This window comes from Gossypium hirsutum, chromosome D05, assembly GCF_007990345.1.
Source record: "Gossypium hirsutum isolate 1008001.06 chromosome D05, Gossypium_hirsutum_v2.1, whole genome shotgun sequence".
Taxonomy (NCBI): domain Eukaryota; kingdom Viridiplantae; phylum Streptophyta; class Magnoliopsida; order Malvales; family Malvaceae; genus Gossypium; species Gossypium hirsutum.
Genome location: NC_053441.1, coordinates 33,638,360 through 33,656,582, shown reverse-complemented (window position 1 = coordinate 33,656,582; position 18,223 = coordinate 33,638,360). Strand labels below are relative to the sequence as shown.

The window sequence follows — 18,223 nt, the reverse complement described above, 5'->3', positions numbered from 1 at the left end:
GAGCTGTTGGGTGGTGTAGGGGTGTTGGAAAAAGTATGCATGGCATGGGCACGGACAAAGATGCATTGAAGACAAAGTTAAAATTGTTTTTTTTCTTTATTATGATTTATTTTACTTTGCTTTCCGGGTAAAAAAATAAAAATAAAAATAACAAAGCACAGGTTAAAATTCCTGAAAAAGTGAGGCCAACAGACATCTCGGAATTTGGGAAATTGGCAATAAAGATGATTAAAGTGGGAACTGAGATACTGATCTGATCCCTGAGTGCCCCCACTTACTATTTAATGAAATTACTTTAGGGTTCAAACTTGAAGTTGTGATGAAACAAAAAGCATGCCCACTCGAGAAAGAAAATAAAGGCCCTATTTGCTTTGTTTCGGCCTAAATAAAGGATGCCTTGGAAACCATACCTATTTCAATCATCATATTTGCTTCTCTTAGGATGGGTTTCAAACTTTGGATGAAACGTTTTGATAATTTTAAAATTTTTTAATGTTGGTATTTGGAACTATTTTATTTAGATAAATAAAATTTAATTTTTTTAGATTTTTAGAATGAGATAAATATAATTTTAAAAGAATAATAATAATGTTAAAAATAAATAATATGAAAATAAAGAAAATTATTTGATGCATTTACAAAGATGAAATAATGTCACGCATCCTTGGGAAATATTTAAAAATGAAAAATAAATAAAAACAAACATGTGTCATTTATTGAACCCAGCTCGTGAAGTTAAAAAATTCCTGGATAAAATAATAACCCTAAAAACAACGAAATAGGCATGTCATTAATCAAGAACTAACCCCTTGCTCAAATGGGTTAATTACCCTTTTAGTCCTCCTAATAGTTTTATCATTTAATTTAAGATGTTTTAATACAATATTCATGCTTTGGCCCTTGCAAGATCTTTAAATTTTCTTTCGGCCCCTCTGAACAAAAAATTCTAGCTTGACTTTAATTTTGTAAAAATATATAAATATTCTTAATAATATAAAATATATTAAATTAAATAAAAACGATATTGTGAAGTTTATTTTTTTTATTTTACATTGATGTTAATGTGTTAAATAAAATAAAATATTGAAAAATTCAAACAAATAAATTCATTTTGGTAATTTTAATGATAATGTATATTGAAATGATAATGAGGAGGCGGATAGGCTTGATAAAGCGGGAGTGAACCGGTGTAATGACCTGTTAACGGTATTTTAGTAAGGGTCCTGTTTGTTTTCTGATGCTGTGTTGTTCCAACCTCTCCTAGCTGGCGTCTCACATTTTGAGTTGTATTTTTGCTTCTTCTATGCTGTTTTATGATCAGGGTATCATTGGCATGGGGTCGGGATGCTGTTATTTAGTCTATGTTTTTGCTTGTTGTTCGAGTAGTTGGGTTCAGCTACTGCTTTTGGTTTTCGGTTTTAGGACTTCGTATTATCGTTCCTTCGTATCTTGCTTTACATTTACCTTCCAAAATAATATAAAATCTCCTTTCCCTTTTGGTATAATCAATGTGTTTTTCAGGTTATTTTACTATTGTTAAATTTTTACGAAGTTTGTGATTGTCTTTTTTTTAATAATATCATCAATTTTTAAGATTTAAACTTGAATTCTCTTGGGTAAAAAATGTAATATATCTTACCATTACAACCAACATTTATTAATTGTTAATATTATCTCTTAAGATGATTAACTAAACTAATTAAGTACGATGATGATGATCATAGTTTGTAATATTCAAACTTGAATCCAGTTTGCCACCTTTTAGGGTGATTATATGTACTAATTGGACTAACTCTCAAGTTAACGAGTGATAACCTTCACCTATATTAATATTATTTAAACTAATTAAATAATATGGGTTTGTGATTTTATTATTTAAGGTGAGTGATAACCTTCACCTATATTAATATTAATGCATGTTTTAAATATTCTTCATCTTCTACTTATTCTAGTTTTATCGTCGTACCTTGTTGTTATTGTTGTTTTAAATTATTATATGCTAGCTTTTATATATATATATATATTGTTTTTGTCTTGCTTCTTCTTCTTCTTGTCTCATTCTTGTATTGCTTCAATTTTTTTTTTAAAATTTAAAATATTGGTCTATTTAACTTTTTTTTTGAGTTCATCAATATTAACTTTATAATTTGAAATGGATTTTGAAGTTTATAATTTTTGTCTTACTTAATTATTAAAATTTTAAACCTGATTTTAAAAAATTCTACTAATATTAGGATTGCTTTCAACGGATTGAACTTTTTTTTATACTACTTTCTTTTATTTTAAAATATCTACTGGACTGCTTTCAATAGATTTGAGCACCAAGAGTTTGTATTGTTTACACTTGAACAATCTATTTTGAATCAAATATAGCCAAAAAAAAGTTTCTTTTTTTATATGATATTTTGGTCAAAACTATGAGGCATATAAAAAATTAATTTAATGAAATGTTATAAATGATGTAATTTGATTTAGTTTTATGTTAAAGATGGTGAAATTTATCTATCTATTTATCTTAGTTTTTTTAATGAAACGTTTAAAGATGTTAATGATAAGATAAAATACATTTATATTCTAACTCATATATATATATATATATAACAATGTTCAACTAAGAAACGTTGATTAATATCTATCATTTTGGAACTTCAGTGATATTTAATGCAGCACATCAAGCCTACAAACATGACCATTAAAAGTCCTTATAAGAACTAACTAGATTAATTCTTGAATTCTTACAAAATACATGTCTTTGATATAAAGGTATCCAACAAAGTTTATGAAAAAGAAAAAAGGGACATGAATTTTAATTTAATCTGCTATTTGATACATTATTTTTTATTTAATTAATTTAATTATGGTTAAAATGCATGAAACTTTGATTTTGATTCAATTATACACATTTAAAGAAATATCAATTTACTTTTAATTTGGATAAATATAATTATTTGTGTATGCCACATATAAACTTAAAATGGTGTTAGATCAATAATGATATTGAAAATTTATGAAAATCCAATCAAAATAAAATTTTATTTATAAAATTACATAAAATTAAATTTTATATATAACATTACACATTAGATTAAAGTTGATGTGTAATTTTAAAATTTATCCAAGAGAAATCTATTGAATTCCACTTCATGATTATAGTAACTAACCAAACTAATTCTCCAAATTTTTTTAATGAAAAGTTGTTCGAATCTTTTAATACATTCATTTTTCACATAGCAAATGATCACTTATACAATTTAATCTACAATCTTCATATCAAATACCAAAACTCTCTCTCCATTAGTATACACATAACATAATTTCTTACCACATTACAATAATAGAAACACAAGAAAAATAAAATGAACAACAGCAAATAATTTTCAAGAGTTGAAATTTACCATTTTCTAAACTAATAATAGTCTTCTTTCAGTCCATTCCTTTTCCTATCCATCATCACTTTCTCATCATCATCAACTTGGAAACCTTGAATTTTGCAAAAGTTAGCATATTTGTTTATTGAAAAAAATCCTTATCTATGACTTCATTTCTCTTTGATGAAACCTGTAGATAATTTAAGCAAAAGAAAGCAAAGATTGGATTGGGTTTTGGGGTGGAAGGAAATATAATAAAAGAAAATCAAAAGAAATGGGTTATGGAAGAAGAGGTGAAACCAGAAAGATCAGTCCATGGATTACCACCACCACCAAACCAGTATTGATCATCATTTCCTGAATTCCCCAGAAAATTCCTTGATTGATTCAACCATGGAGATGGAGTGTCTTCCATTTTAACAGCTGACGATTCGGTTATCGTGCTCTCCAATGGCTTAGACCCAAGCAGCTGCTGCTGACCGGCATAACCTGTTGGCTCCATAGTTTCATTTACAAATGAATATAACCAGTTGAGGGTGATCCAACTGGTTAAAAACGAAATTGTTGAACTTTCGATATCCCAATTCCAAACCATGGATTTCGCATCGCCAAAATTACCTCAATATCACCAGAATTATAGTCGCCAAGATGATGTAAAGGGCCAATGGAGGCAACTGTGGCGCTGCTGCTGGGTTCACGTGGCTTAACATTTCAGTGCAACCATTAGAGTTGATAGTAGTGGCAGATGAGCTTGACCCGGTTTGGCGTTCAGATGTTACCGATGGGGACTTTGATCTTTTACGTCCTTTGCTTCGTTTGTCTCTTCGACAACCGCCGCCGACCGGGACGTTCCTTAAGGCGCCGCCGCGAGTCCAGTATCGTCTGCAGGTCTTGCAAAAGTGGCGAGGCTGTGAAAGACTGTAATTGTTGAAGTAACAAAATTTAGTATTTGTTGATTCGCATCGAGGGCACTTGAGAGCTGACGCAGGGTGTGGTATTTTAGCTAGCTTGGCTCGTTCCACCATTGAACCAGGCCTAATACCACCTGCACCACCAGCAGCAGATGGTGGCGCCGGTGGTGGAAGCTGAGAATTATGATGATTCTCGCTAGTGATAACTCCAGGTTGCTGAAGAAATGGTGGCCGCTGAATTCAAAGAAAAAAATTTAAGTAAAAATATCAATATTCGTAGGAGATCAAATAAATGGTATATTCAAGTGAAGATTAAAAAAGGGTAGGAATATTATTTATCTCTAAATGGTATTTTTGTAGGGAAAAACCTATATGGGAAAGAAAGAAAAGAAAAGAAAATCTGGGAAAATATTACTAGTTAAGAAAAGCAATTACCTGCTGCCAATTAGGAGGATCAAGATAGCTTGGAAGAGATGAGAAAACCATGGTTAGTGAGCTTTGAGCTTTCTATCTTGACAAAAAGGGTTTTTGAAGATAGGGTGAAGAATCACATCAAAAACAAAGGGGGGTTGCAGAGAAAGAAAAAGGAGAGAAAATTAAGGAAAAAATATAATGAAAAGAAGTGAATGAAGGAAAGCTTAAGGGTGTGTTTATTTATTTTGTTATTTTATCTTTTTTTTTTATCCCACTCTTTCTTTCTTTTTGTTTTTTCTAAAATTACAATAAGCATCGAATTAACTATCTTAACTCAAATTAATTAATTAACTAACAAATAATATCAATTTAAATATATAATCAACAATAAATGCCATTTTCTCTATTCTAAAGTGTTTCCAAATCAATAAATTATATATATTATAGATTAATTATTTTAGGGTTAGAACATTTAAAAAAAATTATAAATTAGTAATTAAGCTTAAAATATATTTTTAATTATTATTAAAATGTAGAAAAAAATATTAGATTATTAGTGGTCATGTATGTCTTGAGAAAGAGAAGAAACCCTAGGTGAATATAATAATTGAATTTTATAGTTAAGGCAAAAATAAAAGTTGGTCTTGGTGGGGTGTCTTAATGGGTGGATTTGTCACAATCAAATGTACCTTTATTTCTAGGGTTTGTCCCCTTGAGGATTAATTATTTTGCATATAAAATGTAAAAGGATTTTTTTTTCTTTTATCATTTCATCTTGATTATTCTAGTTATATAATGGTACAAAGAATCCTGTATATCAAAACAATTAGCAATGTACACATACACGTAAACTAAAATTTAAATAGAATAAAAAGAAGAATCCCAAAATTGATGTTCTAATCCTAACATTTGTAGTATTTCCTTTGTTTCAAGAGTACTCATGCATGCATGTAATTATAATTCATACTAAGAGATATTAAAATATTTCACCAAGTAAAATAATATGCAAGCTTTTGAAGCTAATTTAAATATGATTGTGGGCAGACTGATATTCGATATGTACTGTCAGCCAATTATATAATACCATTTTATTAAATGAAAGTCATTTTATACATTTTTACAAGATAACATCTTTTGATTTAAACAACTATCTGCCATTTTTTTTTACAAATGTCAAGTTAAATTCTAAATTCCCTTTTACTATGAATTAGATGTGGGATTTTGGCTATAAAGACAAATTGAGTTATACAATCTTTTCTTAGATTGAAAAGATAAAAGGGGATTTGATAGACAAAGAAACTGAATACTATATGTGGAAGGATTAAGCAAAACTCTATAGTGATACCTTCAATCTATTCTTGTTTTCTTAATCACACATTAATTGTTTATTATTATTATGACTGAATTTTAAGTCAATAGAAAGTTTATTTTAGAAATAAGTAAAAAAGGAATTAGGAAAAATACGGAAAATTACCAATATAAAAAATAATTTTAATTAACGATTATTATTATATTGTAATGTTAAAATGATGGTAAGCGTCTCATTTTTTCATTTATTAAAATTTCTTTTTCTCAAGATTTCGTTTTTAGATTTTCTTTTTTAAATGTTGTGGAGTTTAAAACATTACAAAGATGGTTAAATGGATGATACATGTCATATCTCTTAAGGTGTAGTAAAAAAAATTAAATTTTTTAAAGAGGAGATATATAGTAATATTTAAATCCTATTTGTGAAATTAAAAAAAAATTCACTTATTAAAAGTATATAAATAAATTAACCCTCAATTTATTATCATCAAAGAAACTTGATCTAATATTTCATCAGTATTGCAATTTGAACATATGAGGTAGACTAAAGTTCTGCTTGATTTAGAAAAAAAGAGTTAGTTGATGGAAAAAATGTAAAAGTATTTACAGATTGGCTGATTTTTATGAATAATATATATATTACCCTTATTCATTTATTTGAAAAGATGGTTATAATCGACTGGATTTTAATTTGGTTGATATTGGTATTTGTTATCAGTGTAGAAGAATGTAGTTCAACCACATTGAAACAGATTTATTTTTCTACTAAAGGTTAAGAAGAGGCTATATGTATAATCCAAAGAATCATATTTTTAAAGAGTAATAGTAGGTAATCTTCTTCAGATTTTCAGATTTTGAGTAAAAGAAGAGGGAAATTAGGGTTGGTTTAATTTCCCAAATGGTGGAGGTGGCCGTTGGGCTGCCGCCGTGTGTGGGAGGAAGAGATTAGTCTTCATCATATGGGAAGGGTGGGGTTCATTTTCACATTTTCCCCATCTCCCACCTCACATCCAATTGGGTTCCCCAACACATTCTTGCAGGGTTCTTCTCTCTTGGGGCCATCCTTTCAACATTTTATAATATACATACACACATATATATATATATATATATATGCAAGTTTTTGGTGCATATATATATATTTGTTATTTTTAACTAGTAATTGTCTACAAATAAACCAATTTTAATTTAAGCAGGAGTAAATGAGTTTAATCTAACAAGTTACTTTTATTTTTAAATTAAAATTGATGTTTAAAAATAAAATTGAATTAGGTTTGAATTTAAATTCAAGACAAATAGTAAACTATTATATTGGTTCAGCTGGATTTCACCCCACCGGTTCAAGCAACAGAGAAAAAGGGAACATCATGGCATTGGAAAGGTCTAATTCAACTTTAAAGTGATAGAAACATGGATGTACAACAGCCCCCCCCCCCCCCCAAAAAAAAAGAAGAAATGGGTAATGTTTTTATGGATAAATTGTTAGAAGCGTATGTCATATAATTAAAAAAAAAAAAGCTGAAAAAGAAGAAACATATATCCCATGACCTTGTCCCGATCTTCCATTGCCAAGGATAGTTGTGGTCCTAACCCTTTTTTTCTTTCAATAGCTATGGTTATCTTTGATTTTTATTTCCTCCCCCACCTGAAATATATTATAAAATTAATACAATAAGATATACTATATAAATATGATAAAAAAATAATTTTTTAGAAGAAAAAGAAAATTCATTAACGAGAAAGTCACTAATCAAAAAGTAAAAAGAGGATACAAAATAACTAAAACCTGAATCAACAGGTCCACCCCATACACCCAAAAAAATTAGGCATGGACATAACATTCTCATTAAAAGAAGTAATGGGAGAAACATTCCTTTCTCTGTAGTTTGTATATAACAAGGCCGCTTTCACTACTGAATGGGCTGCCTTGTTGGCACTTTGATGAGTTCACTAGGAGGTCAGGTGCTAGAAACGGTCTTTTATCAACAAACAATCATGTAGCAATACACCTAATTTAGATGCATCAGATAATGAGCTTTGACAATATAACAGCCAAACAATCGGACTTAATAAGTACATTGTCAAGGAACAACGTTTTTAACCATGATAGCGCCTCCTAGATAGCATAAGCTTCAACAATGCAAGGACTAAAGTGAGAGTACTCAAACCCTGAAAAACATTTCAGTACATAACCTATAGAATCCTGAACTACAACCGCATAACTCTTCGCTCCATCCTACTCAAACCAAGCAGTGTCGACATTGCATGATACATGCACGGATGGGGTGAAATTTATTAAATTCCATTCATCGAAATAGCCAAATTTCAAGTTTGGACAATCGGTCAACTTGCGATGAATTTTTGGATGGGATTCAGACATTTTTGAGTTAACATAGCGTTCGAAGATCTATCTCTTAGCTTCGAAATACTTCTTGAATCACTCGATTTCAAATTTGGGAGCTCAAGTTATGATCGTTTTAGAGAAGATTGGGAGAGCAGAATTCTGGATGGGATTATTATGGAAATTACGAGTTTTCGGATTTTAATTCAAGTTTAAATCATATTGGATCCAATTTTTAGGCTTAATTTTTATTATATATGAGCCCAATATTATATTTATTAGGTCTTACTATTTCATTATTTATTTTTTCTTAATTTTGGATATTTTATAGCATTTAAAGTTATTTAGGAGTTTTATGTCAACAAGAAAGTTTAGTTTAAAACTATTTCTTATTTAAGTTAATTAGAGTTTCAATATACTTGAGAGTTTTATTTGGATGTACTTAGCAAGCCTATATGAAGGCCTCTTTATTGTACACAATTCATATTTCATTCAACAACTTCTCTCTTTGAGTTTTGTTTTCAAGAAATTCTCTTGAGTTTTCTTTGAGAAGAGTTTTAACAATCTTTCAGATTCTGGGGATCATCTTCAAGCTTTTTCTTGCCAAGTTTTCTTTCTTGGAGAGGAAATTAGAGCTATTTGAAGGGGGTTGTGGATTCATCTAGTTTCCAAAGGCTTCTTAGGACTTCTACACGCTACTTTCCATCTATCTTGTTTCATTTCTTTGTTATTTTGTTATGTTTTTGTTTATTTGTTTCTAATCTTTAATTTGGATTCCTTACTCTTTTTCTATCGTTTATTATTTGTTTTAGTTGTTGTCCTTTTTAATTCTTAAATCTAACATGGATTTTCTTGCATTTCAAGTTGTGTTAAACTCCAAGTTCTCCTTCATTCGCCTAGATCCCTTAGCCAAATTTGGGACTTGGATAAACTTACGATCCTGTTCTGCACGTGTCCTTATCATTTGGTATCTTTGCATTTCAGTACACCTATAGTTAAAGGTTCCCATCCCACCACCCTAACGTCTTGTGACCCACCAACCATCCCATCAACAGTTTGCAACACATAATCATTCCACCAATATTAGCCTTTGTAGTAGTAAACACTCCTGGCTCTTACAACCGACTAAACAAAAATGAATCCGCAACTATTACAACAGACACCGCTTTGGTGTCATGCCCTTTCCAAATCAATAAATTTTTGTGTACCCATATCATCTATAACAACACAAGACTTCTATGCAAAACCTTAAGCTTTGCCGAATTAATGAGCACAACAATCAAATCTGAAATAGTCCCATGGCTGAGAGAGTATCTAGCCACACTCCAAACAAATTGAACATAAGGGCAAAGCAAAATTACATGATCCAATCCCTCAAGATCCCCACACCATGCACACAAAGGAGCCAATGAAAGTATTTTCTCGACCAACCGAGTACGTGTTGGCAAAAATTGGCAGACACATCGCCAAACATAATCCTTAATCTTTAGTGAGAGTTTACATCGCTACTAACTCGCCCATACACTATTCATACCAAAATTACCATGTTTCTAATGCATGTTAATAGCAAGCTGATATGTTGAGTTTACACTATACCTTCCATTCATGCTAAAATACCAAACAAGCTGATTCATTATTGGAGTGTAACTGACAGGAACACTAAGAATACACAAAGCATCATAGGGCTATAAGATCCTTACAACCAAATCCCTATTCCAAAAGTGACCATCCATATTGAACAAGTCAACAACTCTCAAGTCCTCAAAACCTGTCAACAGAAGTGACTGAACAAAAAAGTCCCTATCATCAACAATCCATGGATCATTAAAAAACATTATATCTCGTCCATTTCCAACTCGCCATCTAGTCCTTCTACAAAGTAAATTTTTTGCCATAAAAATACTATGCCAAACAAATGACTGATTACTACCTTCACATGCATCAAGAAAAGACCTATTCGTAAATATTTTGCTTTAGAGAATTGACAAACTAATGCAGATGGATCCATAAGAAAAGTAGACAACTAGCTTGTAAAACTTTAGTGTTTGAATTAAACAATTAACAAATTAAAAGTAATAATATATAAGCCATGTGGCATATAAGTTTAGGTATGATATTTTCATCAAACAAAGCATAATACTTTAAATCCAATCCATGAAACTTTATAGAGATTTCATTAAAAACATTGTTTTATCATCAGATATTCTTTTTACATGTGTAAACTGTAAATTATATGGTTTTTTTAGTAGTTTATGACACCTTTTTATTTAAAAATAATATTAATATCAGGTATTTGATAGTTAAAAGGGTGAATTTTGTTCATATTAAGATAAGGGGCATGATTTAATAAAGAATGTAATTCTATGTTATTTTGCATTAAATATGTGCATAATTTAATTATTTATTACTTTATGTGACATTAATTTTGATTTAATTTCTTCCAGTTGGACCAAAGAATTATGAATGGTTTATTTGTTAAATCCATATGGACATGAGCCTATTTTTCACTCTACATGGACGGTAACATCAAGCAAATTTGGGTCATGATAAAATTAATTTGATCCAATTAAAATTGGTGCATTTGATGAATAAGTATGGCAAGCATTTGGGTCATCAACCCGTCCAAATAAGGGAGAATGAAGCCCAATTTGGCAAGGGCATTTGGGCAACTCAAAATTCACTTTTGGGATATTTATTCAAAGATCCTCACACTTGCAAAACATTCAGAAATCAAACCTCAAAAATTATCCTTGAAACCATCCACCACCTTGCTTGATTCAAGTATGAAATCATGCTTGAATCAAGCAACCAACAACCACTCCCTTCCACAATATATGGCCGGCCAAGCATGAGAGCATATCATGGGATTCAAAATGCTATTTTTAGCAAACCTACTAGCCATCCCTCTAGTATAAATAGATCCTCTCATTCCACTATTCAAATATCCCTCAATCATTCTTCGTTTCATCCTTTAACACACATTCATCCATCCTCTCATTTCTCTCTAACTTTCATTCTTTTCCACCCAGCCCATTTCCCTATTTAGCTAAGCCCAGCCCATTTCCCTATTTAGCTAAGTAATTCCTAGAGAAAAAATTTCTCTTGGTTGGCAATCTTAAGGAGCAGTTTGTGGAGAAGCAATTGTGAGAATTGGAGGAAGCCTCCATGATTAGCGATCACACTATCAAATAGTTTTTTCTTCCTTTTTGCTCTTCCTTAATTATTCACTATATTTGCAAATTGCTTTGTTCTTTTTTCATTAATGATGATAGCTTAATTTTGTTTAGCTAGAATAATTACATTAATTCAATAAAGTTCATTTAAATTGTGTTTATGATGTTTTGTGCCTCAACCATTCACATTTTCAATTAAACTCAATTATGCATTTCATTTATATGTGATTGATTGCATTAGAATTAGTTGAGCGATCCTAACCAGATGACGACTAATGGATGAAATAATTGAAAAGTGCATGGTTAATTTAGATCCTAACTCGATTAAATTGAAGGTTCATAATAACTCGAAAGAGCTCTATTATCTTGCATAGTTTTTAGGTTTATGTGATTAAATTGTTTCAAACCTAACTTGTCCCTATTACTTCACATGAATTCTAAGAAACCCTTAGTTGAATATGATCAGTAAAATTCATGTTTTTCTAAGTAAAATATTTCGAAAGGACTTAATCTTAGTTTTAAACTCATGAAAGACCGAGTTGCCCAGGATTATTTTTCTAAAATATTGTAAGCATGATGAAAATGAACTAAGTTAAATAATGTAATTATTCTAGCCTATGCATGTTATCATTGTTAAAATCTTTTGAATTCTGCTGCTAAATCCATCTCATCCATTTTAACCATTCATTTCATTTGCATTTAGGTTAACTTACATTAGGGATCACTTTGCATCTAGTCATTTATTTTTTCCAACACTCAAAATTATTGTGTTTTTCTTACCAAATTGTTAATATTAATTTTTCAAAATATTAATTAACATATACAATCCCTGTGGAGATGATAACTCTTATACTTACTTGTTACTTGATAATGTCTGTGTACATTTCCACATACCACGCGTTACAACATGCCCTTCTCAAAATAAATTTAGGTGTAAAGGTAGTGAAAAAGGAAATTCAGAAATTGCTAGATGCTAAAATGATATACCCAATTTCTAACAGTAAATGGGTTAGCCCGGTTCATGTAGTCTAAGAAAATCAGCGAGACTGTAATTAAAAATTCAGCAGGTGAACTAATTTTCACTCGGGTCCAAAATGGATAGAGAGTCTGCATAGTTTACAAGAAGTTGAATGCTTTAATTCGAAAATATCACTTTCCACGTCCTTTTATTGACAAAATGCTTGAACGCTTAGTTGGTCCTAAACGTACTGCATATAAGGTACTTGAGTATGGATTATTTTGGCCACATATTTTTCATGATGCTTACTTATTTTGTAAGACTTACGAGAGATGTCAAAAGGTGGGTAATTTAAACTGAAGGAATGAAATCCCCTTACGCCTATACATGTGTGCGAATTTTTTTATGTATGGGGAATTGATTTCATGAGTCAACTCATTTCATCATTTGGTAATATTTATATAGTGCTTGTTATTGATTACGTATCTAAGTGGGTAAAAGTTAAAGCTACCCGTCATGATGATTCTAAAACTGTAGTGAAATTTCTGAAAAACTCTATTTTTTCTAAGTTTGCCACACCAAGAGCGTTGATCAACGATCAAGGAAGACATTTTTGTAACAAGATAATCGATGCACTATTGAAGAAGTATGAGGTAAAACAACAAGTGGCCACGACTTATCACCTACAAACAAATGGTTAAGTGGAAGTTTCAAACCATAAAATTAAGTTGATTTTGGAAAAGACCGTGAAACCGAATGGGAAGGATTGGAGCTTACGACTAAATTATGCATTGTGGGCATACCACATTACTTACAAAGGACTCATAGGCATGTCACCTTACCGGCTCATATTTAGTAAACCATATCATCTTCCAATGGAGCTAGAACATAAGGCATATTGGGCTGTCAAACAATACAACATGGATCGATGCCACATGTGAATATTAAAAATTACACATTCAAGAGCTCGAAGAAATCTGGCGTGATACATATGAAAATGCTCAAGTTTATAAAGATAAAACCAAAACGTCTCATGAATAGAAGATATCTCGTAAACAATTTTTAGTTGGACAGAAGGTGTTGCTTTATGATCCCACACTAAGTATTTTTGCAAGTAAACTTTGAACCAAATGGCTAAGTCCATTATTACTCAGTTGTTTCCTCACGGTGCAGTAGAAATTAAGAGTAAAGAGTCCAAAAAATGCTTTAAGGTCAATGAGCAAAGGTTGAAACCTTTTTACAAGAACTTCCAAGTGCATGTGGTGGAAGAATTAATTCTCGAGGAGCCAAACAAATAAATTTTTAGGTCGGTAAGTTAACGATGTTAAACTAAAGCACTTTTTGGGAGGCAACCCATATTTATTTTAATTTATTTAATTAAGAATTCAATTTAATTTAGGTTGAAAATAATAATAAGATTTTCGGTTAATCCATTTTAATGTGTTGTTTTCTAGAAACGTTGGTGGAGGCTGTCATTTTTCATCCAAAAATAGGATTTTTATTGTGGCATAGACATGCAATGTTTAGTGCTAGTATTCTTTGCCACATACCATACCTAAAACCAACCCAAATAAATAAAAAAGGAGCCCAAACAGCCAAATCTGGCCCAAAGAGAGAAAAGGAAAAAGAGCCCAAAACGACCCAAATTAAAAAAAAACCCAAATTGGTTAAAAAAAAGATTCACGAAACACAAGCCCCCTATTTCTCCTTTATGTCTTCTTCTTTTCCTTCATCATACCTAAAATAAACCCTAAAATTTCATTAAAAACCTCATTTTCTTCACACTGCCGTCGCCACCACATTTGGCTGTCGTTCTCCTCCCCCTTCACCTCCCTAACCATCGTCGCTTCTTCATGCCCAAATATCACCATCCATCATCCTCAAAACACTAAACCACCGCACTTACAACCATAAACGACGTTGCCCTTCAACCCCACATACAACCACACCAACATGCCGCCCTTCAACCTACACCACAATGCTTCAAATGTTGTTTTGTCGCTTCAAAAAACCAACACCGACACTGCCTAAAAATACCGCAAATCGCCGCTCCCCTAAGCCTTTAGCCATCGTTGTGCCTAGCGCAACCACCGGCCACAGCCACTATAGCCATGGTTCGAACTAGAAATAAAGCGATCGACAATTTTCTGGCTTCTCTTAATCGAGGTCACAACTGATTTTCAACATCGCCCATCATCGACATTGATGACGAAGATTTAGAACCGTCTCCACCGTTATCGATACAAGCTATTGGACTGAGTCAACATCGTTGTCGAAGGAGCTCAACATCAGACGAGGTAAAAAATCCACGAATTAGTTCAGACGCTTCTGACGGAGTAAGGTTTGACGCCCTGAATTTCCAACTGATTTTTTCATTGCTAACATATCAAACAGGACGTTCAAATGGAACCAACACCTCTGATGCACAAAACCTTTGAATCAACACGAACAATCCCCTATGCATCGAACAAAATTAGCCATTGTATGTGCTCGACAGCAACCATCATACCAACCAAGTGAAGAGCCAGTATGAACTCTAGGTAGCAGTACTGAAGCTGCTAGTATGTTGAGTCCGCCAAATAGTTTGTTCGAAGAAGAGTATCAGCCACCTAGATATAATAGGTGCGACCATCGAGGATTTCTGAATTGTACATTCCCAGAACATCGCACTAGATATAACGAAATTCGACATCGTCCAATCCTAGTCTGTGAGAGTATATCTCTTTTGACCCTCGATATAATTAATTTGCATGATGATGTATTTAATTATTTCAATGTTATTGGTTGGACATCTTAAGCGAATATTAAATGTATTGCATTCTATGAACTCGTATATGAATTTTTATGCAACATTTAGTTTCGATCTAAATGTCATGAGGGCTATTGAAACCCAGGACATTGTCAGCTTTCGATTGCTTGGTAATACATTTAAAATGTTAGTTTCAGATTTCAACATAGCCATGGGTTCGCTAACCTTGACGATGCTCAATCCGATTCATACCATACTGCTTTACTTGACATTCCTAGCGCATTTGTTGCTGATGTTGGTTATTCAGCTTTGACTAACTCTATATTCTACCCGTACAATTCTAAGACCTCTAAAACCTCACTAGTGCATGAACCGCCGCTAAGATCCATTCATAGATTTCTTGCTTTTAGTTATTCGAGTCATATCAAAACTTTGTCTACCCTAACAAAGACGAAATTATTATTCTTATGGTGTATGCACTCTGATTATAGGGTCAATTTAGGATATTTGTTTGCGTGTGATTTCCATGTTGTTTTACGAGCTTACATACCACTCATTTTCAACCCATATATCACGCATTTAGCCATACAAATTTTTCCATCCAGAATTGATTTCCTATCTCTTTCATGTACATATGTTATAGATTGTTTAGATGAATATTGTTTAGATCCAATGGGATTACTTACTGGCATCCCTACTACATTTTATTTTGTTCCCCCAAGTACATGAACAATTCACAACAACAGAATTTTTCGTCGACGACACAATCAAACTCTTAGGGAGTAAGAGGAGCAGCCCCCTTCTGCTATGGAGGAATGACTAAGCTGTATTGAGGCTCACCTAAACACAATAGGGTCTCAAATCTCAAATATCCTCACTATATTACAAAATGACCACATCCACCACCCTCCGCCAAATTAAGACATTATTCTTTTAAAAGTGCACATTGAGGGAAGTGTGGGCTAAGTAGGGGGATTCGTAGTACATGCCATGTTATTACTTGTTCTTCATTACATATGTTAATTCTTTTAATGAGATTATTCTTTGATTTTTTTTGAAATTGAATATTCAAATCTTATTCTTATTTAATTCAAATAATTGGGTAATTCATGAATAACTGCTTATTGCTTAATTTGACTGCTAAGTGTTTTGTAGAATTGAAAATATTGTGGCTAAGTCAATATTTCATGAAAATTGTTAGCTCTTTAAACTTACTTAATAAAAGTACTAAAGTTTCATATAAGTAATTTTATCTTCTATAAAAAACAATTGAAATAGTAAAATATATATACACACTCCGCCAATGGCTTAGTTATGAGTGAAGATTTCAGAAATGTGACCAAATTGAGTAATCGGGATGAGCTGCTTGGGTTATCATCTTATTTCGCATAAAAATATTTGAGTGATGAAGTGAAACTTACAACACTCCGCTAACCGAGCTGCCATGAGTAAGGAAAAATAATCTGTTTGAGAGACGTGTCAAATTGAGTAACCGGGGTGATGTGCTTTGGTTGTCATCTCATTTTATGTAAAAAGATTCAACCAAATCCTAAACTTGTTGAAAAATTGATTGAGAACTATTACCTTGCAAGTTTGATTAACCTTTAATTTAGTGAAGTAGTTGATTTTTGCATAATGTTAGAATTTTATAAAATGCTTGTTGGTTAAACCTAGCAACTGCTTATTCATGCTTCATTTAAAATGTTTTCATTATGCTTGGTTGTGGAAGGAGACTTGATTTTGGAATTTTTTTTGAATGATTCTAGTATGGGAATACACAACATGCTTGAGGACAAGCATCGGCTAAGTAGGGGGATTTGATAACTAGCTAATTTTGTGTGTTCAATGTACTTATTTTTGGTCAAATTTTGAATAAAATGATACTAAGCTTGTAATTTATTGTTTAAATTTTATCAGGACGCAATTCTAATGCAGAAGTTCAAAAAATCAAGCAAATTGGGTTAACTTGGAACAAAAATTAAGAAAAAGGGGCCAAATTGAAAAGTTGCAAAATTGGTGGCTGATGGAAAAAGTCAGACTTTGATTTCGTCAAATCCTATAATTAGAAAAATATTTGATTTTTTATTGGTTGTTAAACATAATTTTAGGAGGAAGTCATGCTAAAATTAGCTTTTGAGAGGTGTATAAAAGCCTTGTAATTTTAGCTTGGAGACATAGAGTCTTAAGTCGTGAATACAAAATAGTTCTTTTGTTTCTTATATCTGTAGGTAGTCAAGTATTTTTCCAATTCCTTTATTTTTCTTATTTTTGTACAATTTCTCTTTAATTTCCATCTCTTTTTCACCTATCAACATTACATTTAGCTTTAGATCCTATAAAGCATGATTAATCTCATGCTCAACTAATGCCCATTTAGCTTTAGATCGGTCATCGTTCTGGTTGAAAATCATGAGAAATGAATCTGCACTAAAACCTTACAACATAGTATTCATTATCTTTTTGGAATATGGGATAGTCACATTTATCCCTCAAAATTAATCCAATTTTAGCTCAAAGTGCACGTTTGAAGGAAATTGTTTTGGCATATAGTTGGGAAAGCGAGTTGGTCGTTTATCATTTTCGAGTTCTCGCAAACAAATTGGTGTGTCTAGTTGGAAAAAGCTAGTTGGATTCTGTCAAGGCAGTTAGTGATTGAATGTAAATGATCCACATGGTTGAGGCTGTTAATTTGAGTTGGTCTCTTCTAGGTCGCAAGGATGTCGAGATCTTAAATTGCGGACGCATGTTATATGGTTAGATAATTAGTAAGGGCTGGTTTATAGGTCGTACCGGAACCAACTACATAAGGAAGAGTTTGCCGTTGAGGCGTCCTTGATCGCTATAACCAGCTTATCGTTTGGAAGGAAAAATCCATTTTCAACGATCCATTTGAGTTTGGAGTGTACCGAGGCTAAGGTTAAGCATTCACATATTTGATTTACCAATTTAATTCAATTTACTTAATTTTATGTTGCAATTATAATTCACATATTCGAGTTGG

At 31.9% G+C, this 18,223-nt stretch overlaps 1 protein-coding gene and 1 long non-coding RNA gene across 3 annotated transcripts; one reads left to right on the top strand and one right to left on the bottom strand.

Annotated features, from left to right (window-relative positions):
• Window positions 1–3,270: 3,270 nt before the first annotated feature.
• On the bottom strand, window positions 3,271–4,912 carry LOC107904123 (dof zinc finger protein DOF2.4). 2 transcript variants are annotated; one of them, XR_005914240.1, is made up of 3 exons: window positions 4,715–4,905; window positions 3,669–4,513; window positions 3,271–3,558 (listed from the first exon to the last, which is right to left on the bottom strand). XR_005914240.1 is itself a non-coding variant. In XM_041094770.1 (2 exons), the coding sequence occupies exons 1-2, from the start codon at window positions 4,763–4,765 to the stop codon at window positions 3,983–3,985; spliced, it is 582 nt and encodes a 193-aa protein (XP_040950704.1). In that variant the 5' UTR covers window positions 4,766–4,912; the 3' UTR covers window positions 3,271–3,982. The 2 variants fall into 2 exon arrangements, 1 of the variants encoding a protein (XP_040950704.1); XM_041094770.1 differs by having other exon boundaries at window positions 3,271–4,513; window positions 4,715–4,912.
• A 9,168-nt stretch (window positions 4,913–14,080) lies between these two features.
• Window positions 14,081–15,342, top strand: LOC107904122 (uncharacterized). Its single transcript, XR_001686127.2, has 2 exons — window positions 14,081–14,770; window positions 14,868–15,342. It is a non-coding gene; the product is annotated as an uncharacterized lncRNA (long non-coding RNA).
• The last annotated feature ends 2,881 nt before the right edge of the window (window positions 15,343–18,223 follow it).

Bases quoted from the DNA above. Each gene is read 5' to 3' on its own strand.
- LOC107904123 (XM_041094770.1), bottom strand. From the start codon at position 4,765: ATGGTTTTCTCATCTCTTCCAAGCTATCTTGATCCTCCTAATTGGCAG. The intron at 4,514-4,714 runs GTAATTGCTTTT...CTTTGAATTCAG, and splicing joins ATCCTCCTAATTGGCAGCAG to CGGCCACCATTTCTTCAGCA.